General features: G+C 43.4%; 1 protein-coding gene across 1 annotated transcript; it reads left to right on the top strand.

Moving 5' to 3' along the window:
• The first annotated feature begins 7,131 nt into the window (after positions 1-7,131).
• On the top strand, positions 7,132-8,138 carry LOC112642224 (olfactory receptor 2A12-like). Its single transcript, XM_025419664.3, has one exon. The coding sequence runs from the start codon at positions 7,197-7,199 to the stop codon at positions 8,136-8,138; it is 942 nt and encodes a 313-aa protein (XP_025275449.1). The 5' UTR covers positions 7,132-7,196.
• The last annotated feature ends 15,850 nt before the right edge of the window (positions 8,139-23,988 follow it).

Consider the following 23,988-nt stretch of genomic DNA (forward strand, 5'->3'; position numbering starts at 1 on the left):
AGTTTTTTTATAATAAATTTATTTTTCATTGGTGTTCTATTTGCCAACATACAGAATAACACCCAGTGCTCATCCCGTCAATTGCCCCCCTCAGTGCCTGTCACCCATTCACCCCCACCCCCCGCTCTCCTCCTCTCCCACCACCCCTAGTTCGTTTCCCAGAGTTAGGAGTCTTCATGTTCTGTCTCCCTTTCTGATATTTCCCACACATTTCTTCTCCCTTCCCTTATATTCCCTTTCACTATTGTTTATATTCCCCAAATGAATGAGAACATATGTTTGTCCTTCTCCGATTGACTTACTTCACTCAGCATAATACCCTCCAGTTCCATCCACGTCGAAGCAAATGGTGGGTATTTCTCGTTTCTAATGGCTGAGGAATATTCCATTGTATACATAGACCACATCTTCTTTATCCATTCATCTTTCGATGGACACCGAGGCTCCTTCCACAGTTTGGCGTTGAGGTTAATAAGAGAATAGAAGGGTAGGGAGAAGAAATGGGTAGGAAATATCATAAAGGGAGACAGAACATGAAGACTCCTAACTCTGGGATACGAACTAGGGGTGGTGGAAGGGGAGGTGGGCGGGGCTTGGGGGTGACTGGGTGACAGGCACTGAGGGGGCACTTGACAGGATGAACACCGGGTGTTATTCTGTATGTTGGCAAATTGAACACCAATAAAAAATAAATTTATTATTAAAAAAACAACAAAAAAAAGAGAATATAGGGGAAAGGAAAAAAAATGAGTGGGAAATATCAGAAATGGAGACAGAACATGAAAGACTCCTAACTCTGGGAAACGAACTAGGGGTGGTGGCAGGGGAGGTGGGCAGGCGTTGGGGGTGACTGGGTGACAGGCACTGAGGTGGGCACTTGATGGAATGAGCACTGGGTGTTATTCTATATGTTGGCAAGTTGAAACCAATAAAAATAAGTTTATAAAAAAATTAAAAATAAATGCTGGCCCCTAACCCCTTTCCTTCCCTGTCCCCATTAGAATGTGTATCTGGCAGGAGGCCCCTAAATAGCCTGATTACCCTCAAAAGTGCTACTCTTGGGTCTAGAGTGCATTAGCCAACCACCTTCCACTCCACATGATACTCTGTCTCCCCCGAGGCGACACATGGCTCCCTGCCTCTGGTCTGCCTTGTGCCCAATCAGGACACTGGGCTCAGCACTGGTTAGGAGCACAGCCTGTATTGTCAGACAAAACTATGTGCAGAATCCTAGTGCCGCACAGGCTCCTTAAAACTCTGGGTTTCCGTTTGTATATTTGTCAAGTGGTGATAATAATACTGCAAAGATATCAAATGTCTGGCCCCTAATCACACACACACACACACACACACACACACACAAACCCAAAACAAAACCTAACAGCAAGTATTATTATAATATAGAGAACACAGCTGCATTTTACAGAGAGGAAACTGAGGCTCTGGGAAGCTATGTGGCTCTGCCAGGCCACAGTGACCACATCTGAATACAAATCCCTGGGTCTTCATCAGTGCACCAGTTGCTTCCCTAGAGGCTATTCGCTGGAGCCCTTAGGTGCTGAGCGGAAGGGCAGGGCCCTCCCTGTGCTGTCAGTGTGAAGGCTCTGCTGGGGGTACCGCCCGGCATTAGAGATGTAGGGGATGGCACAGAGCTTCAGCTTGGGGAAAATGGGCTGATACAGCATGAGCGCTTATCAAGAGCAAGGAGAGCAGCCCAGACAGCCCCACAGACCCTCCTCCTAAGGAAATGTAAGGCAGGTAAGGGCTTGTGCATTGTAACACAGACTGAAAATTCTGGAAGAGGGGGGTGTGGTTGTGGAGAGGTATTTTAGAGAACACAACATTAGTGTCAGAAGTGCTTGCTTTTAGTTCAGTACAAGAATGGATTTTATGAAGGGCAGTCAAGGCTACCTAAATTGCCTGGAGAGATAGTGAGCCTCCTGTCCTTGGGAGTATGTGAACAGGAGTGGGAGCATCCTTTGCCAGGGAAGCTGCAGAGAACATGGGTTCCTGGAAGGGATTAGATTCTCCAAGATCACCTCCAGTGCCAAGATTTGGTTAATCACCCATCACCTAGACACAGGATCTCAGCAGGACTGGGATTGCCCTCCTTGGCTGGGAGGGGAAGACCAAGGTTGGGAGTGCTATGGACTGGGCCAGGGTCTTACTCTGAAGGCAGCATCTGCCTTCGATGCTTGGGAAGTTGTATGTTTTTGGCATCCATGTTCAGTGTGCTCTGGCAAGAGGGGGTGAGTGGAAGCCTCCCCGTCCCAGATACCAGGTTCCTCTCTGACCTGCAGATCTGTCTTCACTTTTCATCCCTTTCCAGTCTAGTCATACTCTACTGCCATCTTGGTCCTCTGTCTCCTTGCCTGTCCATCTGTGTACACTGATCCTTCCTGGTCTGCTTCTGGGTCTCTGGTCTGTGTTCTGTGTCCTAGTTCATCCTTGCTGCCCTTAGATGGGGAGCTGCCACTTCAGACCCCTCTTTACACCTGCTTTGTCTTCCACTCCCCAGGATTCTCTGGATCCCACTTAGGTTCCCATGGCTCATATCAGCAATCCCCTGGTGCAGCAGACGCCAGGCCCTCAGAGCACATCCTGGTTATCCTTGTGCCCCACAAGCACTGCTGTCTTTCAGCCCTTGCTGGGGCTGCTGGATGCAGCGGGAGGAGGAGCCACCCTAGCAGGGTGGCTACCTGCAGGCGTCTTGCTCAGCTCGTGCACATTCTGGTACAGCTTCCTATGTGGGGAAGGCAGTGTGGCACCTGCCTCTGACCTCCCATCAGGATGCGCTCTCCCCTTGTGTAGCTTGCTGGGAGGACAGGGAGCATGAGGAGAGCAGAGGGGACATATGGCTGTGTCACTGTGTGCGGAGCCAGCAGCTGCCTTAGTAGCATGGCTGGAGTTGTTGCCTCCCTGAATCTGCTTGGCTTGGAGGGCTGCCTGTCCCAGCTTCACTTCCCCTGCTTTTTTGGCCATGATTCCTGCTCTTCTCATTCCCTCTCATGTCAGCTTCTACCTTGCAGGAGACAGAAGATGAGAGAGAGCAGGTGAGAGAGTAGGTGGTGGGAAGAAAACAGAAGGATCTTTTTCCAGGTGGGTCAATCCAACTACATTCTTGTTAGAGATGCTCAGAGAGGCAGCATAACCTAGTGGTTATGAGCCCAGGCTCTAGAGTCAGCTACAGCTGTGACCCTGTGCAGGCTGTGTCTCTGCTCTCCTCACCTGTAAAATGGGCACAACAGTAACACCCACTAATAGGGTGGCTACCTGCAGGGCTCTTGCCCAGCTCATACACATTCTGGTACAGCTTTTCCTGTTTCCTATGGCAGGTGTGTGTTCTGCTCGGAGGGTGCCCATATTTATTATTAAACCTTTCAGCTATGACCCTAATTACACTGTGTGTAAAGCATGCATTACAGGGTCTGGCCCATAGGGAGTTGTTAAAACAACAATATTTTGTTATATTAAGTTATTAAATAGTTATAAGTATTACAAGAATTATTACATTATTATAGTATTTAAAATAATGTTTTATTATTATTATTTATTGGTTAGGACAAGAGTTGAGAGAAATGATAGAGATTCATAATATTTGGTGCCAGCTCTCTCAATTTTTTCCCTCAACCTATTTGTGCCCTGATTTTTCCCAAGAAAAATGACCTCCAGACCAGACAGAGGTGCTTTCCTCCAGATTTACAAGCCAGAAGGGAAAGTGTAGGGACAGAGACAATGTCTGTAATCTCTCTTTTAAAAAAGATTCTGTTTATGAGAGAGAGAGAGAGAGAGAGAGAGAGAGGAGAGAGAGAGAATATAAGTAGATGGGAGAGGCAGAGGGAGAGGAAAGAGAAGCAGACTCCTTACTGAGCAGGGAGCCTGACAATGACATGGGGCTTGATCCCAGGACCCTGAGATCATGACCTGAGCCAAAGGCAGATGCTTAATTGACTGAGCCAAACAGGTGCCCCTATAATCTCCTTTTTTCTGGTTCCCAGGGTCTCAAGTGGTCTGTAGATCATTCAGCAAGCAGTTATTTGGTCTTACTATGCACTAGGGGCAGTATTAAGTAAGGAAGGTATAGTGGGAAACCCTAACATTGGGCCCAGGAAACAAATCCCAGTTTGCTTGGTCTCATCTTGAGCTATCTCAGAGGCCAAAATGCTGAGCAGCTAGTAGCTAGGAGTTCTGGGTCCTTGTCTGAACTCTGGTACAAGCTCCCACTATGACCTGGGATCTGTCTCCTTCTTGTGTCTCCTCTCTGCACATGGCATCTTGGGCCACTGGGATGCTTTCTATTTCAGCCCTTGCAGTGGTCAAATATCCTTCTGAAGTGTCAGCCCACCAACCTACCTTGACCCCTGGTGACCAAAACTGAAACTTCTCTCAAGGAGTGAAGCCAGGCTCTTGGTCTAACTCCCTTAGACTTTTCCCTATAGATAAGGGAGCCACTGAAGGATGGAAAGAGTGTCCCACTCAGAGTTTTATTTTAGAAAGAGCACTGGTGCAGAGCAAGGACCCAGCTGGAGGATGGAGATGAAACCAGGTGAGAAAGAGGATCCAAGTGTCTGAACCAGACAGTGGCAGTGGGATTGGAGAGGGACAGGTGGGTGTGAAAGGCATTTTGAAGGTGGCAGCAGTGGAACCTGGAGCCAGATGGGATGTGGGGGATGGGAAGGGAGCTGAGGAGATTTTCCCAAGTTTTTGACTGGTATGACTTTATTCACCTCAGAGATGTGTGTACATGTGTGTGTACATGTCTCCATATATACCTATATGTCATATAGTTAAATTAAGCCCAACTCAAAAAATCTTTTCCCTTAGATGTGCCTTTCTCTCTAAGAATCAAAAACAGAACACATTTAAGTAAATTGAGGACTCGTATTAGTTGAGTTCTGGTTAGCTATGGTTTTGCTGTGCATAGAAAACCTTATTGTTGCTTCAAAATGAGTGATACTCCATTTCTCCCATATACTCCATCTCTGAGCCTTGGTTTCTCATCTGTGAAGTGGAGACAATGATCCCTAACCTATACATCTCACAGAGTCATCATTAGTTTCAAAGAGAGAATGAATGTCAAGATATATAGTAAGCTACAGCTCAAAAGACAAATTCTATATTTTTAGCCCAAATAGAGACACAGAGGCCAGACTTGGTAGATAATGATATCTCTCTTTGTTCTCCCTCACATGGAGTTTCTGGTTATAATCCCTGAGAGTCAGGCAATTTTTTCCCAGGAAAAAAATGTTTTATCCCCAAGAGAGTCAAGGGAAGGATGATGGGGAACCAGGGGTTCAAGGAGCTTGAGTTTTTGCCCCAAGATCCTGGTTATGGTATAGCATCCTTGGGCACACTTTGCTCATTCCAGTTGTCCTCAGCCTCCTTGCATAGATCAACCAGGTTAAACACTCTTTAACATAAGACTATTAAAGAGTCAGTCCTTCCATCAGCTGTATGTGAAAAATTAAAAGTAGAAATGTAAAAAAAAGTAGAATTAAAAGTAAAAATTTTCCCACTTTTGGCCCTACCTTGGGTCCTTGTAAAACTTCCTCTCCAGAAGAATGTGGCTTGCAAGGTAGATATTTTTATTTCTAATTTTAAAGTGAGGGAACTGAGTCTTAGGAAATTAGCTAGCAGCCCAAGGTCATGTAGCAAGCAAAGCCAGAGCTAGGATTCAAGCAGAACCCACTGTCTCTAAACCCCATGCTCCTTCCCCCTGGGGAAAGAATGTGACTTACAAGGATACTTTGGTGAAAGGTAGGGATTTAATTTTTTAAAAAGTTATTTTCCAGTTACCTGACAGCTATTGGATAATGTCTCTGAAGGTTTTGGAAACATGCCTAGCATGTAGGAGGTTCAAAGTGTGTGCAGTCTTTTGGCCAAAGTCAAGAAACAATCTGATGTATTTAGTGTAGACAAAAGTTCTTGTGCAGATTCATTCATGATGCTCCTAAGGAGAGAAAGAAGATTGGAGAACAAGTAGGCTGGATCAGATAAATTGGCACCAGGAGAAGGAAAATACGGACAGCATCAAGATCGCTTCCATTCCCTTAGTACTTATGATGCACATGTCATCTCTTCAGTGAGGCTGTCTTTTCCCTGTTCTCCCCAAAGAATCTGAGGTTCAGTGAGGTTAAATTGAGGAAGAGCTGAGAGCTGGTAAGAAGCTAAAAGAAAGAATGAAATACTGGCTGTTATGGGGAGAAGCATCAAAGAATGGGCATCTGGGAGAGTGAAAATTGATTACAGGCTTCAAGTATGGTGGGGTACTTCTACGGAAGTTTGCTTGTGTAGCTTGGACCTGAATCTCATCTTGTATCTGGAAAGCCATCCAGAAATGGAGCTATACTAGGCACCTATCCTACGGTTGGCCTTCTGTGTGAAGCTTTTCATGCCAAAATATTATTCCCTGATATCATATTCTTTTTTAAGATTTTATTTATTTATTCATGAGAGACACAGAGAGAGAGAGAGAGGCAGAGACACAGGCAAGAGAAGTAGGCTCCGCATATTCTTGCATCGAACTTGTAGCAAAGAGATAATTAATCTCATTTTGTACTCAAGGAAGTAGTCTCAAAGGGGTATGGGGGTTGAGTAAAGGCCTTGCTCAAGGTCCTTCATTCAGTAAATTATAGAGACAGGACTTAGAACTCAGTGTTCCTTCTAATGCATCATGGCCTGAGAGGGGGCCAGTAAGTAGTCAGAGAGATGGCCTGGCCTGGGGCTGACTGAAGGTAAAAATAAAGTGGAAAATAAATTGATGTCATCAACAGGACCAAGTAAGTTCTCTCACTGTAAGTTGCCAAATTGCATACAGGCTGTATGGCAATATTTATCTCTAAATGCCTGGCTGCCTTACTGAGGAGAAGGAGTTGCTAAGGGGAAGTAGAGATCAGCTAGTCCAATGCTTTCATTTCACAGCCGAGGAATCTGAGGCTGAAATGGGTAATTGCTGGTGGGTGGTCAGAGGCAGAGCCTGGACCAGATGTGGAAGCCCTTTCCTCTTCACAGATTTCCTGAGAGTAGTGTCAGTGTCCAAGAGGAGGTAAGATAAACTGTCATGTTGAGGGGATTGTGGTGTCTCATCATAACTGGACACTGACCACTGCTACTCCAACCCCATCGGTAACCCTCACCCTGGTGCATAGCTTAGCTAGTTCTCTGAATTTCTGTCTTTCCTTTTCATTTAGGAGAACATGATGGAAGAGTTTAACCAGTCCTCTGTGACTGAATTCATCCTTCTAGGCTTCTCCTTCAACCCCAGGACCACTCCTCTGCTCTTCACAGTCTTCCTGATGACCTACCTGTTGATTATTCTGGGCAACAGCTTAATCACCATCCTCATCTGCCTGGACTCACACCTCCACACACCCATGTACTTCTTTATTGGTATCCTTTCCATATTGGATCTGGGCTACACCACTACAACTGTGCCCCAGATGCTGGCACATTTAGCCAGCCAGAAGAAGACCATCTCTTTTGCCAGCTGTGTGGCCCAAATGTACATTTTCTTGGTGCTAGGCATCACTGAGTCATGGCTCTTTGCCATGATGTCTATAGACAGGTATGTAGCCATCTGCCACCCCCTCAGATACAAGGTCATCATGAGCCCGTGGCTATGTGGGGTAATGGTCATTTTCTGTGGACTCATGGGCATAATCTCTGCTCTTATCTACACTGTCTTTGCCATGTGTCTGCCATACTGTGGTCCCAACAAGATCAACCACTTCTTTTGTGAAGTCCCTGCAGTCTTAAAGCTAGCTTGTGCGGACACATCAGTCAATGACTGGGTAGACTTCATTCTCGGCTTTAGTGTCATCCTGGTCCCACTCTCCCTCATCCTTGTCATTTATGTCAACATCTTCGTTGCCATCTTGAGGATCCGTTCAGCCCAGGGGCGACTGAAGGCCTTCTCCACTTGTGCCTCTCATATCATTGTGGTCACCACGTTCTGTGTACCAGCCATGGTCATGTATATGAAGCCTGGCTCTGAGGCCTCCCTAGAAGAGGACAAGAGATTGGCACTGTTCTACAATGTTGTCTCTGCTTTCCTCAACCCCATCATCTACAGCCTCCGGAATAAGGATGTGAAGAGGGCTTTCCTCAAGGTGGCAGGTTGGAGCAGGGCCCCAGAATAAGACCCTGGAAGGATACCTGGGTGGGGGGGGGGGGACAGAGAAACAAGACTTGTGATGCAGAGTCAATGCCCTAAACACTCATTCCCATGACCCAACAACACCAGAACACTCACAGCACCCAGGTCCAAATGTGGACTCCACACAACCCTTGGGAGACAGCCCACTTTTAATTGACAGGCTGGTCACCATGAAATATCTTCTAGACAGTCAGTCTTTCAGCCTCCTTTTGTTTTAGAGTCTCAGCAGATAATAAAAGAAGGGGTGTCTGAGCCATTAAAGTCTTTTATTGAAATAAAAGGAATGTGCTTTGGGGTACGCCTTGTAACTAAATCTTAAGAAAGGTTCATTCTCCTCTGGAAACCACACACAGGGTGTTAGTTTAGCTGGAGGGAAGGGCAAGGGCACTGACATTGGAGGATTCCTGGCCCCAAGAGGAGGAATGAGTGAACATCATAGCAGTGACTTAGGGGTGTGGTGTACTTGCTTTGGACATACAGACTGGAGACAAGTTGGGAGGGATGGAGGCAACCAGCTACACTTACCTCCCTTTGAGACCCATCTCTGGTCACTCTGTTCCCTCTTTTCTCCTTCCAAGTAAACTGGCCTGTCTTTGGTTTGGATGTGCCATACTCTTTTCCATTTCAGGGCTTCCATATATGCTCTTTGTTCTCCCTTCTCCCTTAGCCCCATCCTATATCCATCCCACCAGGTTATGTCATTGACTCCTGTTCATCTGTCAGGCCTTGGCTCAAGCTGCAGCTCCTCAAAGAAGCCTTTTCTTGAGTCACCAGAGTGAGTCTTCCAAAGCACCCTGTACCTCTCTGTCATAAAAAGGCATGTGGTTCAAAATCTGAGTTCCCTACTGAATGGCAACTTCCAAGAGGTGGGGCCCTAAATGTTCAGTTGACCTCAAGAACCCAGCCCCATGCCACCCACAATCCAACCTTCAACAGATATTTTATGAGTGAAGAAATACACATTTCACAGGAAAGGGCAGAGAAGGCAGATGAAGCTAGTAAGTGGGAGAGTTGATGAGTTAGGACTAGCAAAATGTAGGAAACTGTGGAAGATACAAAAAGGGAGAAGATAAAAAGGATTAAATGTTGTTTGGTTATAATCATATGGGGAAAAGTTTGCTTTTATTATTAATAAACATGAAATTAATTAGTGGGATATCATTTTTCACCTATCAAACCAGAAAATTTTAGAAAAATGTGATACTCAATGCTGGGAAAAAATGCAGTGAAACTGAAACCCACACATACTGCTGAAAAGATTACCCTTGGTTCTAACGTTCTAGAGCAGTGCCCTCCACATAGTAGGCTCTCGATACATCTGTTATATGATGAGTATAATACAAATAATTATAGCCTTTTTATTAAGCATGTATGTACTAACACAGTTGGTAAAATTTTACGTATATTAATCCATTGAATAAAAAAACAATAATTAGAAAGCATAACAATATGCATCATGAACCTTTACAATGTTTATATGCTTGGGTCCAGAAATTTCAGTCCTAAGACTGTGTCTTAAGAACGAAATCAGAAATGCAGACCAAGTTTTATGTACAAATATGTTCATTAGAGAATTATTGGAAGTAACTATAATATATCAACTTTATGAAATACTATGCAATCAATACTGTTTGTGTCATCTTTTGAAGCAATATTTAATTACATTGAAAAGTGTGATGATATGTTAGGTAGAAAAAATCAAGATATAAGTTACATATATAAGCTTAATCTAAGTTTTATAAAATATTCACACATTTATTTTTTTAAGATTTTGTTTATTTATTCATGAGAGACACACACACACAGAGAGGAGAGACATAGGCAGAGGGAGAAGCAGGCTCCTCACAGGCAGCCTGATGAAAGACTCCATCCAAGAACCCCAGGATCACGACCTGAGCCAAAGGCAGATGCTCAATCACTGAGCCACCAGGTGCCCCCATACATTCATTTTTATTTTTTATTTTTTCTTTATTTTTTAAAAGATTTTATTTATTTATTCATGACAGACAAAGAGAGAGAGGCAGAGACACAGGCAGAGAGAAGCAGGGTCTATGCAAGGAGCCTGATGTGGGACTCAATCCCTGGGCTCCAGGATCACACCCCGGGCTGAAGGTGGCGCTAAACCTCTGGGCCACTGGGGCTGCCCCATACATTCGTTTTTAAAAGCCTGAATGGATACATGTTAACATTTTAATATGGGATATCTCCAGGTGGTAAGATAATAAGCAATTTTTATTTTATTTCTTATTTTCTCTACTTTCTAAAATTTCTACAATCAGCATATATTGTCTTTATAGGAGAAAGAAATTAAGATTACTTGAGAAATACTTGTCCTGTCAGAGAAAAGTAAATTAGCCATGATGATACCATCAAACGTTCATTGATGCTTACTGTCTGACACCCGATGCTAGGTCCCATGGGTGCAGGCATGATAATCTAAGCCCCAGTCTAGTGATGAGAGACAAGTACAAGACACGGATGCAATAACATACTAACTGTGCTGCTGGAAACATGTTCAAAGCTCTGAGGAAGTGAGGAGGATTCACAGATGAGGCCATATTTCTGCTGGGTGCTGGAAGCTTGAATAGAAGCTTGATAAGTGGAGAAGAGAAGAGAGAGCAGGGGCCACCAAATGTTGAAATCTGAGAGACACAGAACTTAAGGAGAATGGGTGGAGCAGCCGAGACACGGGCCCAGACAGGAGGGAGCAGATGTTACAGATAGGGCCTGGCATGTTGTGGTGAAAAGCTTTAGGTTTTCCCCTCCTCTGGACGAGTGTATTTACCAAGGACTGTTACCTGGTACTCTGATCCTGCGAAACAGTCTGTGATGAAAAGATTTCCTGCTCATATAGCCTCAGAAACACTGATCTCTTCATGCTTCAGAAGGCACAATTTAGGATGTTAAAGACTCTGAGAAGACTGATAGCAATAGACCAATAGATAAGTGAACAATTAATAGCAAGGAAAACACTGGGGTGCCTGGGTGACTCAGTTAAGCTTCCCACTCTTTATTTTGGCTGGGGTCTTGATCTCAGGGTCAGGAGATCGAGCCCTGCACCTGGCTCCATGCTCAGCATGAAGTCGGCTTGTCGCTCTCCCTCTCCTACCCCCACCCTGTTCACACTGTCTCTTTCGAATAAATGAATGAATGAATGGAGTGTTAAAAAAAAAAAAGGAAAACACCTATGCTAATTCTATTTAACACAATATCACCAAACTTGTTGGATCAGAGCTTTTCCTTCCTAAAGAAACTAGAATTTTCTAAAAACGTGCTTTGAGAAGTGCTATTATATGCATGAGTGAATTTGAGGAGGGAATACAGAAGAAATATAAAGTAATTAAAGTATACCTCAAAGGTCACCCTCAGAGTTAACTATGCTTAATATCTTTGAGTAGCTTTGTCACAATTGAGATGTACAAACATGTTCTGTAGCTTTTCATCATGACCTATATGTCTCTTACACATATATTTTCTGTAATTTTATTTTATCATGCTTCGGTTTCTGTATTTTCTTTTTTTCCAACATAATTTATGTTATTCTATTTTATTTTATAATAATTTTTTTTATTGGTGTTCAATTTGCCAACATACAGAATAACACCCAGGGCTCATCCCATGACCTGATTTCCAGTTTACTAATGTCTCTATTCAGCTGGGTCTAGTCTGCTGTAAAACGCAGGAGTAGGGGAGGGGCAGGATGGCAGAAGGGTAGGGTCCCCAAGTCACCTCACTCCACCAAATTACCTAGATAACCTTCAACTCATCCTGAAAATCTACGAATTTGGCCTGAGATTTAAAGAGAGAACAGCTGAAACGCTACAGTGAGAAGAGTTCGCGCTTCTATCAAGGTAGGAAGATGGGGGAAAAAGAAATAAACAAAAGGCCTCCAAGGGGGAGGGGCCCGCGAGGAGCCGGGCTGAGGCCGGGGCGAGTGTCCCCAGGACAGGAGAGCCCCGTCCCGGAGGAGCAGGAGCTGCACCGACCTTCCCGGGGGAAAGGGGCTCGCGGGGAGTTGGAGCAGGACCCAGGAGGGCGGGGATGCCCTCGGGCTCCCGGGGACGCTAACAGACACCTGCGCCCCGGGAGAGTGCGCCGAGCTCCCTAAGGGCTGCAGCGCGCAAGGCGGGACCCGGAGCAGCTCGGAGGGGCTCGGGGGGCGGCTCCGCGGAGGGGGCTGCGGGGCGGGAGCAGCTCGGGGGGCTCGGGGGCGGCTCCGCGGAGGGGGCTGCGGGGCGGGAGCAGCTCGGGGGGCTCGGGGGCGGCTCCGCGGAGAGGGCTGCGGGGTGGGAGCGCGAATCCAACAGCGCAGGCTCCGGAGCACAGGGCGCCGGGACACAGCCCAGGATCCCGCCTCCCGCGGGACAGGCAGAGGCCGGGAGGGCCCAGGACAGCAAGGACGCTCCTGCCCCAGCTGAGCAGATCAGCGGCCCCGCCCCGGAGCCTCCAGGCCCTGCAGACGGAGAGCTCCGGAGCTACTGCGGGGGCTGACTCCAGGGCTCCAGAGCTGGCCCCGCCACTGGGGCTGTTCCTCCTGGGGCCTCACGGGGTAAACAACCCCCACTGAGCCCTGCACCAGGCAGGGGCACAGCAGCTCCCCCAGTGCTCACACCTGAAAATCAGCACAACAGGCCCCTCCCCCAGAAGACCAGCTAGACGGACAAATTCCAGGGGAAGTCAAGGGACTTAAAGTACACAGAATCAGAAGATACTCCCCGTGGTCTTTTTTGTTTGTTTGTTTGTTTGTTTGTTTGTTTTCCTTGTTGTTGTTGTTTTTGCTTTATTTATTTCTGTTTGCTTCCCCCACCCTTTTTTCCCTTTCTTTCTTTTTCTTTCTCTTTTTCTTCTCTTTTTTCTTTTTTTCTTCCTTTTTTCTACCTTTTTTCTTTTTTCTTTTTCTCTTTTCTTTTCTTCTTTCTCTCTCTTTTTCTCCTTTTCCCAATACAACTTGTTTTTGGCCACTCTGCACTGAGCAAAATGACTAGAAGGAAAACCTCACCCCAAAAGAAAGAATCAGAAACAGTCCTCTCTCCCACAGAGTTACAAAATCTGGATTACAATTCAATGTCAGAAAGCCAATTCAGAAGCACTATTATACAGCTACTGGTGGCTCTAGTAAAAAGCATAAAGGACTCAAGAGACTTCGTGACTGCAGAATTTAGATCCAATCAGGCAGACATTAAAAATCAATTGAATGAGATGCAATCCAAACTAGAAGTCCTAACAACGAGGGTTAACGAGGTGGAAGAACAAGTGAGTGACATAGAAGAGAAGTTGATGGCAAAGAGGGAAACTGAGGAAAAAAGAGACAAACAATTAAAAGACCATGAGGTTAGATTAAGGGAAATAAACGACAGCCTGAGGAAGAAAAACCTATGTTTAATTGGGGTTCCCTAGGGCGCCGAAAGGGACAGGGGGCCAGAATATGTATTTGAACAAATCATATCTGAAAACTTTCCTTATCTGGGAAGAGAAACAGGCATTCAGATCCAGGAAATAGAGAGATATCCCCCTAAAATCAATTAAAACCATTCAACACCTCGACATCTAATAGTTAAGCTCGCAAATTCCAAAGATAAAGAGAAGATCCATAAAGCAGCAAGAGACAAGAAATCCCTGACTTTTAAGGAGAGGAATATTAGGGTAACAGCAGACCTCTCCACAGACACCTGGCAAGCCACAAAGTGCTGGCAGGATATATTCAGGGTCCTAAATGAGAAGAACATGCAACCAAGAATACTTTATCCAGCAAGGCTCTCATTCAACCTGGAAGGAGAGATAAAGAACTTCCAAGACAGACAGGAACTGAAAGAATATGTGATTTCCAAACCAGCTCTGCAAGAAATTTTAAGGGGGACTCTTAAAATTCTCCTTTAAGAAGAAGTTCAATGGAACAATCCACAAAAACAAGGACTGAATAGATATCATGATGACACTAAACTCATATCTTTCAATAGTAACTCTGAACATGAATGGGCTTACTGACCCCATCAAAAGGCACAGGGTTTCAGACTGGATCAAAAAGCAGGACCCATCTATTTGCTGTCTACAAGAGACTCATTTTAGACAGAAGGACACCTACAGCCTGAAAATAAAAGGTTGGAGAACCATTTACCATTCGAATGGTCTTCAAAAGAAAGCAGGGGTAGCCATCCTTATATCAGATAAACTAAAATTTACCCCGAAGACTGTACTGAGAGATGAAGAGGGACACCATATCATACTTAAAGGATCTATCCAACAAGAGGACTTAACAATCCTCAATATATATGCCCCGAATGTGGGAGCTCCCAAATATTTAAATCAATTAATAACCAAAGGGAAGAAATACTTAGATAATAATACACTTATACTTGGTGACTTCAATCTAGCTCTTTTCTGCCCTCGATAGGTCTTCTAAGCACAACATCTCCAAAGAAACGAGCGCTTTAAATGATACACTGGACCAGATGGATTTCACAGATATCTACAGAACTTTACATCCAAACTCTACTGAATACACATTCTTCTCAAGTGCACATGGAACTTTCTCCAGAATAGACCACATACTGGGTCACAAATCGGGTCTGAACCGATACCAAAAGATTGGGACCGTCCCCTGCATATTCTCAGATCATAATGCCTTGAAATTAGAACTAAATCACAACAAGAAGTTTGGAAGGACCTCAAACACGTGGAGGTTAAGGACCATCCTGCTAAAAGATGAAAGGGTCAACCAGGAAATTAAGGAAAAATTAAAAAGATTCATGGAAACTAATGAGAATGAAGATACAACCGTTCAAAATCTTTGGGATGCAGCAAAAGCAGTCCTAAGGGGGAAATACATCGCAATACAAGCATCCATTCAAAAACTGGAAAGAACTCAAGTACAAAAGCTAACCTTACACATAAAGGAGCTAGAGAAAAAACAGCAGATGGACCCTACACCCAGCAGAAAAAGAGAGTTAATTAAAATTCGAGCAGAACTCAACGAAATCGAGACCAGAAGTACTGTGGAACAGTTCAACAGAACCAGGAGTTGGTTCTTTGAACGATTTAATAAGATAGATAAACCATTAGCCAGCCTTATTAAAAACAAGAGAGAGAAGACTCAAATTAATAAAATCATGAATGAGAAAGGAGAGATCACTACCAACACCAAGGAAATACAAACGATTTTAAAAACATTTTATGAACAGCTATACGCCAATAAATTAGGCAATCTAGAAGAAATGGACGCATTCCTGGAAAGCCACAAACTACCAAAACTGGAACAGGAAGAAATAGAAAACCTGAACAGGCCAATAACCAGGGAGGAAATTGAAGCAGGCATCAAAAACCTCCCAAGACACAAGAGTCCAGGGCCGGATGGGTTCCCAGGGGAATTCTATCAAAAGTTTAAAGAAGAAATCATACCTATTCTACTAAAGCTGTTTGGAAAGATAGAAAGAGATGGAGTACTTCCAAATTCGTTCCATGAGGCCAGCATCACCTTAATTCCAAAACCAGACAAAGACCCCACCAAAAAGGAGAATTACAGACCAATATCCCTGATGAACATGGATGCAAAAATTCTCAACAAGATACTGGCCAATAGGATCCAACAGTACCTTAAGAAAATTATTCACCATGACCAAGTAGGATTTATCCCTGGGACACAAGGCTGGTTCAACACCAGTAAAACAATCAATGTGATTCATCATATCAGCAAGAGAAAAACCAAGAACCATATGATCCTCTCATTAGATGCAGAGAAAGCATTTGACAAAATACAGCATCCATTCCTGATCAAAACTCTTCAGAGTGTAGGGATAGAGGGAACTTTCCTCGACATCTTAAAAGCCATCTACGAAAAGCGCACAGCAAATATCATTCTCAATGGGGAAGCACTGGGAGCCTTTCCCCTAAGATCAGGAACAAGACAGGGATGTCCACTCTCACCACTGCTATTCAACATAGTACTGGAAGTCCTAGCCTCAGCAATCAGGCAACAAAAAGACATTAAAGGCATTCCAATTGGCAAAGAAGAAGTCAAACTCTCCCTCTTTGCCAATGACATGATACTCTACATAGAAAACCCAAAAGCCTCCACCCCAAGATTGCTGGAACTCATACAGCAATTTGGTAGCGTGGCAGGACACAAAATCAATGCCCAGATATCAGTGGCATTTCTATACACCAACAATGAGACTGAAGAAAGAGAAATTAAGGAGTCAGTCCCATTTACAATTGCACACAAAAGCATAAGATACCTAGGAATAAACCTAACCAAAGAGGTAAAGGATCTATACCCTAAAAACTATAGAACACTTCTGAAAGAAATTGAGGAAGACACAAAGAGACAGAAAAATATTCCATGCTCATGGATTGGCAGAATTAATATTGTGAAAATATCAATGTTACCCAGGGCAATTTACATGTTTAATGCAATCCCTATCAAAATACCATGGACTTTCTTCAGAGAGTTAGAACAAATTATTTTAAGATTTGTCTGGAATCAGAAAAGACCCCGAATAGCCAGGGGAATTTTAAAAAAGAAAACCATATCTGGGGGCATCACAATGCCAGATTTCAGGTTGTACTACAAAGCTGTGGTCATCAAGACAGTGTGGTACTGGCAGAAAAATAGACACATAGATCAGTGGAACAGAATAGAGAACCCAGAAGTGGACCCTGAACTTTATGGTCAACTAATATTCGATAAAGGAGGAAAGACTATCCATTGGAAGAAAGACAGTCTCTTCAATAAATGGATGCTGGGAAAATTGGACCTCCACATGCAGAAGAATGAAACTAGACCACTCTCCTTCACCATACACAAAGATAAACTCAAAATGGATGAAAGATCTAAATGTGAGACAAAATTCCATCAAAATCCTAGAGGAGAAGACAGGCAACACCCTTTTTGAACTTGGCCACAGTAACTTGTTGCAAGATACATCCACGAAGGCAAAAGAAACAAAAGCAAAAACGAACTATTGGGACTTCATCAAGATAAGAAGGTTTTGCACAGCAAAAGAAACAGTCAACAAAACTCAAAGACAACCCGCAGAATGGGAGAAGATATTTGCAAATGACATATCAGATAAAGGGCTAGTTTCCAAGATCTATAAAGAACTTCTTAAACTCAACAGCAAAGAAACAAACAATCCAATCATGAAATGGGCAAAAGACATGAAGAGAAATCTCACAGAGGAAGACATAGACATGGCCAACAAGCACATGAGGAAATGCTCCGCATCACTGGCCATCAGGGAAACACAAATCCAAACCACAATGAGATATCACCTCACACCAGTGAGAATGGGGAAAATTAACAAGGCAGGAAACCACAAATGTTGGAGAGGATGTGCAAAAAAGGGAATCCTCTTGCACTGTTGGTGGGAATGTGAACTGGTGCAGCCACTCTGGAAAGCTGTGTGGAGGTTCGTCAAAGAGTTAAAAATAGACCTGCCCTACGACCCAGCAATTGCACTGTTGGGGATTTACCCCAAAGATTCAGATGCAATGAAACGCCGGGACACCTGCACCCCGATGTTTCTAGCAGCAACGTCCACAATAGACAAACTGTGGAAGGAGCCTCGGTATCCATCGAAAGATGAATAGATAAAGAAGATGTGGTTTATGTATACAATGGAATATTCCTCAGCCATTAGAAACGACAAATACCCACCATTTGCTTCAACGTGGATGGAACTGGAGGGTATTATGCTGAGTGAAGTAAGTCAGTCGGAGAAGGACAGTGTATGTTCTCATTCATTTGCGGAATATAAATAATAGTGAAAAGGAATAAAGGGAAAAGGAGAAAAATGAGTGGGAAATACCAGAAAGAGAGACAGAACATGGAAGATTCCTCACTCTGGGAAACGAACTAGGGGTGGTGGAAGGGGAGGAGGGTGGAGGGTGGGGGTGACTGGTTGGCAGGCACTGAGGTGGGCACTTGATGGGATGAGCACTGGGTGTTATTCTATATGTTGGCAAATTGAACACCAATAAAAAATAAATTTATTATTAAAAAAAAGTAACACAACTGAGATTTGTACCCAGGAAGTATGGTTCCAGAGCCCAAGTTTTTATCTATTATGTTATGCTATTTCTCAAATTGTTAATATAAATTTTTGAGAGTTGAGATAATGGATGGGATACTATTGAGGAAAAATTAAACACTTAGGATTATTATTCTAAGTCATAATTATAGGATCAGACCCATGAAGATTAGAGCTCTATTGGACACTTTAGATCTTCCTCACCAGCATTCCATAGCCCAAGTAAGTATCATTGTGCTGTAGACTCAACTTCTCAATAAATGTTTGTTGAGTGAATTTTCCCAGCCTCACCTCTATCCTTGGTCTGCAATCTCCCCAATTTTTCTTTTAGCTCCTCTTCACCTTCATGGGTCTCTCTCTCATGTCATTATACTTACCTCCCCAACTGTGGATTCCAGCAACCTAGACTTTTGTTCACAAGGAGAGTGTCTTGGTATGTACAACTAAGTTATTCTTAAATTTCGTTTGCCACCAGACAGACCCGGGAGACAATGGGAAGAGCACTGAGCTTTAGTTCTGCCTTAATTTGTTGAGAACTTGGAAAAAATACCTAAACTCTCTGGAACTCAGTCCCCCTAATCTTTATTTTATTTTTTTAGATTTACTTATTCACTTTTGAGAGAGAGAGTGGGGGAAGGCAAAGGGAGACAATCTCAAGCAGACTTGCCACTGAGCACGGAGACTGTCTTGGGGCTCAACCTCATGACCCCAAGATCATGACCTGAGCAAAAATTAAAAGTCAGACACTTAACCGACTAAACTACCCCAGTGCCCCTGGTCCCCATAATCTTTAAAATTGAGGTAGTGACCATATCTGACTCTACCTATAGTACAAAATTATTTTTAAGTTCAAATGGGAACAAGCCTCAAAACTTAAATAATTATATAAATTATCATTAGTCATTGCCTTCAAAGCTAGATACCTTAGAAAATGTTCATTAATGGTAGCTTGTATTTGTCAACTGTAAATGCTAATTAAGATGAAGCTTGTTATTCTGTATGTTGGTAAATTGAACACCAATAAAAAATAAATTTATTATTATAAAAAAAATAAGATGAAGCTTGTTGTGAGGTCAGGATTATGGGTTGGATACTCATGATGGTAATTGAGTGCATATACAGAGTCATACATTCAATACAGACACACACAAATACCAAAATTAGTGAGACACAGTCACATCAGCTGCCATATTAACCAGGAACTAAAATATTTCTAATGCTCTCAAACCAACTCAAAATTTTATCACTCTGAATTCAGACAAATATTCAATTGCTTTCCAGAAGGCAATCAAGATGAACCTTTTTAAAATCAACTGTTCTCTACACATCTTTCTAATAGGATTCAATCAACAAAATAATTTAACTGCTCTTAGCTGCTTAGAAACAAGTTTTACTTGTAAACCAAAGATCATCTGAATGTTAAGAAAGCCCAAAAGATTACTAAAATGCTACAAGTGAAGTTTGCTCATTAGCAACTTTCTCCAGAAGTTAAATTTAGGGGGAATTACCAGCCTAGAGCACTCTTAGCATTCTCCAAGGATTAAAGCAGTGGTAACTCTAAGAGTGATGTGAACCATGAGGAGAAAAGAGTTTGAAGTCCTAGGATTTCCCTGTCTGAAGGCCACAGCCTCTAAGAAGAGAAACCCTGGGGAAAAGGAGCCTTGTTTATCTGGAGGGGAAGAAAAAAGAATTGTTAGCAAGACATGCTGATTGTGTTTCTTGGGGACTTGTTAGGAAAATTGCTTTGGGTCATTAGAGGTGGCAATTGATGATCATCTGCTGGAGCTTATGGGGCTTCCTTCTTCAAGCTCTCAAAGCAACAGAAATCCATGGAAAGCCCACTTGATGTCCCCACCTCCTGGCATGATCCCTCTCCTCTGACCAGTCCTGACGACTCAGATCTTTGCATAGGCTGTTCCACCCTATACAAAAAACTCTGTCCCCCATTTGCCTACTATCTCCATGCTCACCAATAAGGAACTCATGCAGGTCTCTTATTCAGGAAGCTTCCTAACTACTTACAGCCCAAATGAAAACTTAATTCTTCTTCTTTGTCTCACATAGAACACTTGGCTGAGAGGGATCTTAAAGTGTCCAACCCTTACCTTGGCCTTCAGTCCCTTTGACAGCAAGAACTCTAACGTGTCATTCTATATTTGAATTCTCATAAGGCTCAAATGCATGTGGTTTAGAATGTCCTATCTGTCATTCATAATTTGAAAAACAAAAAAAAAAATGAAATCTTAGCAAATTGGGAGTAAATGGAAATTTATTCTCAGTGAAAAGAAACATTTACCAAAAAACCTCCAGTTAAAATCTTTAATAATGGTGAAAGACTAAGTGTTCTCTCTCTAGACCAGTACTAAACAAGGATGCTTGCTTTTGCCACTCCTATTCAAGTGGTACTGGTGTCCTAGCCAGTGCAATAAGGCAAGAAAAGAGAATACAAAAAAAAAGGAAAAGGAAAAAGGAAAACTGTCTCCATTTGCAGATAACCTAGTTGTTCAGGTGAAAAAAGGCAATGATTCTACCTAAAAACTCTTAGAACTAACTAATGGGTTTAGCAATGTTACAGAATACAAGATTAACACATAAGAATCAATTATATTTCTATATAGTAGAAATGAATAATTGGAAACTAAAATTATATGATGTTATTTACAATAGCTTCATAAAAATTAAATACTTGGATATAAATTAGCAAAACATGTATAGTACCTGTGCTGAATTGTAAAACACTGATGAAATACATCAAAAAAGTAAATAAATGGAGACATTTCATTTTCCTGGATTAAAAAACATAACATAAAAAAAAATAAAAAAATAAAAAAAAATAAAAAACATAACATAGCAAAGATGCCAATTTTCCCTCAAATTATTCTACAGTTTAATGCAATTCCTATCAAAATCCCAGCAGGAATTTTTGTTGATATGAACTAGTAGATCTGAACATTTATATTAAAAGGTAAAGGAGGGGCAGCCCCGGTGGCTCAGCAATTTATTTATTTTATTTATTTATTTTTTTGCTTTGTGCTTTCCTTTTTTTTTTTTAATTTATTTTTTATTGGTGTTCAATTCACTAACATACAGAATAACCCCCAGTGCCCGTCACCCATTCACTCCCACCCCCCGCCCTCCTCCCCTTCTACCACCCCTAGTTCATTTTTGGTTATGAGCTGAATTGCGCCTCTTCTTTCCCTCGCCAAATTCATATGTCGAAGCCCTACTCTGCAATATAACTACACTTGGAGACATAGCCTTTAAAGAGGTAATTAAAATTGAATGATGTCAAAAAAAATTGAATGATGTCATATGGGTGGGCCCTAATCCAATCTGACTGGTGCCTTTATAAAAAGAGGAAATAAGGACACTCAGAGAGAGAGATACCAAGGATGCTTGCACATGTGGGGACACAGCACAAAGGCAGCTGTCTGCAAGCCAAGGAGAGAGGCCTTAGAAGAGACCAAACCTGCCAACAAATTGGTCTTAGCCTTTCAGCCTCCAAAACTGTGAGAGGATAAATTTCCTTTGTTTAACTCAGTTTGTGGGATTTTGTTATGATAGTCCTAGCAAACCAGTATGAGTTCTATGACATTTTATCACAGATTGTTTCATTTCCACAAAGGCACTCATGTTGACCCTTTGTAGACATCTATCCCCACAATTCTCACTGTATTGCCTATCGACCTGTTTTTTTTTATCACTTTGTCATTTCAAGAATCTTATAGAAATGGAATCACATAGTATATGTATAGCTGGCTGTCTGCTTTACATGAAATGAGAGATACCCTCGCACTGGGTGTTATTCTGTATGTTGATAAATTGAACACCAATAAAAAATAAATTTATTTAAAAAAAAAAGAGAGATACCCTCAAGTGTGGCTGTATACTATTGCATGAGCTTTTTTAAAGATTCTATTCACTTATTCATGAGAGACACACAGAGACAGGCAGAGATACAGGCAGAGGGAGAAGCAGGCTCCATGCAGGGAGCCCAACGTGGGACTTGATTCCGTGACCGTGGGATCACACCCTGCACCGAAGGCAGATGCTCAACTGCTGAGCCATCAGGGCAACCCTCAGCATCTTTTTTGATCTAGGCAGTTGCCACCAACCAGAGTTTGAAAATAAGACAACTCCATTTGCCAGCCCTGAGTAGCACTTGTGTTTGACTCCAGTGATGGTGATTTCAAATCAAAGAAGATTACTTCAGACTTCTCGCCTACTGTCATCTGAGGGGCTATCTCCCGCATCTATGCTTGGGACAGAGGCTGACAACAGTTAGGTGGTGCCTGCTGTGTGTCCCGCCCCAGGCAAGAAGCAGAGCTAGTGACTGAGAAGATGTTGTGGTGTCTGATTACTCTGAGTCTCATTGCGAAAATATACATTTGTAGGTCAAGCATTTCAACCATCTGACATACACCTGGGAGCCATGTCAGGCATAAAGAATATGCATATTGGGACACCTGGGTGGCTCAGTGGCTGAGCATCTGACTTTGGCTCAGGACGTGATCCCAGGGTGCCAGGATCAAGTCCTGCATCAAGCTCCCCACGGAGCCTGCCTCTACCTCTCTCCCTGTGTCTCTCATGAATGAGATAAATAAAATCATTTTAAAAAAATGATATGTGTATTTTACTCATCAGTTTCATAGCTAATCATATTTAATTCTCACAGCTACCGTACACTGTTATTGCCCCATTTCTAAAAAAAAAATTATTTATTTATTCATGAGAGACACACACACAGAAAGAAAGAGAGAGAGAGGCAGAGAGACAGAGGGAGAAGCAGGCTCCATGCAGGGAGCCCAACATGGGGCTCGATCCCGGGACCCCAGAATCACACCCTGGGCTGAAGGCAGGCATTTAACTGATGAGCCACCCAGAGACCCCTGTTATTGCCCCCATTTTACTGGTCTAGAAACTGAGGTACATGGAGGTCGGTACCCTGCCCAATACTACACTATTAGTAAGTGGCAGAACAAAGATTTGAGATCAGGCCTTCCAACTGTTCAGGGCTTCGCTCCCATGTGGAATACTTATCAGTTGTTTCATCCTGAGGCAGGTTCTGTGAAGTATCTCACAATAGTTGGCTCTTCCCTGCAAGGAGCCACAGTCTGTGGGTCCACCGGATGTCAGAACACAACACAGGCTAGTATCCAGCAGGGCATGATGAGAGAGTGCATCAGAGTCCTGAGGACTGAGAGCCTGATATCCTCCTTTCCCCAAAACCCCTGTGGATTCTTCATGGTCCATGGAAACCTGCCCTGGCTTGCCTGCCTGACCCTCTCCTCTTGCACCTCTCAATCCATGCAGTCATGGTAATTGGCATCCATCCATCTGTCCCTTTGGACTCCAAGGCAGAGTAGGATGGGCCTCATGGAGAGCAGGCAGTGCTGATCTGGGAGGGTCAGGGGGCCTGGACGTGTAGGCTTGAGTGCCAGTCTGGGGAGGTAAACTGATTAGGAGGTCTGAGATGGGACCTGGAGAATCCCATGGCAGAGACTCATTAAGAAGCTACTTGATTTCTCTTCCCTGAGGATCAGGAGCAGAATATGAAAGAGGGACCCAGTAGGCTCCTGGCTCATCCCACACTGAGCCCAATGCAAGGTAAGGAGGGAAGGGGCAGAGGCAGGGGCCATGCAGTCCCACCTCTGGGCATGCTTCCCTGATGCTCCCCGTCTGTCCCCGCCTGTGTCTCTGGATGCCTGCCTGCCTCCTTTCCATCCACATCAGATCCTCCTGGGCACCTTCTCTGCTTCCTGACCCCTGTCATCCTGTGTCATTGATTTCTCTTTGTACTGTGACCTC

Source organism: Canis lupus, chromosome 15 (genome assembly GCF_003254725.2).
Source record: "Canis lupus dingo isolate Sandy chromosome 15, ASM325472v2, whole genome shotgun sequence".
Classification (NCBI taxonomy): Eukaryota; Metazoa; Chordata; class Mammalia; order Carnivora; family Canidae; genus Canis; species Canis lupus.

Bases quoted from the DNA above. Each gene is read 5' to 3' on its own strand.
- LOC112642224 (XM_025419664.3), top strand. From the start codon at position 7,197: ATGATGGAAGAGTTTAACCAGTCCTCTGTGACTGAATTCATCCTTCTA.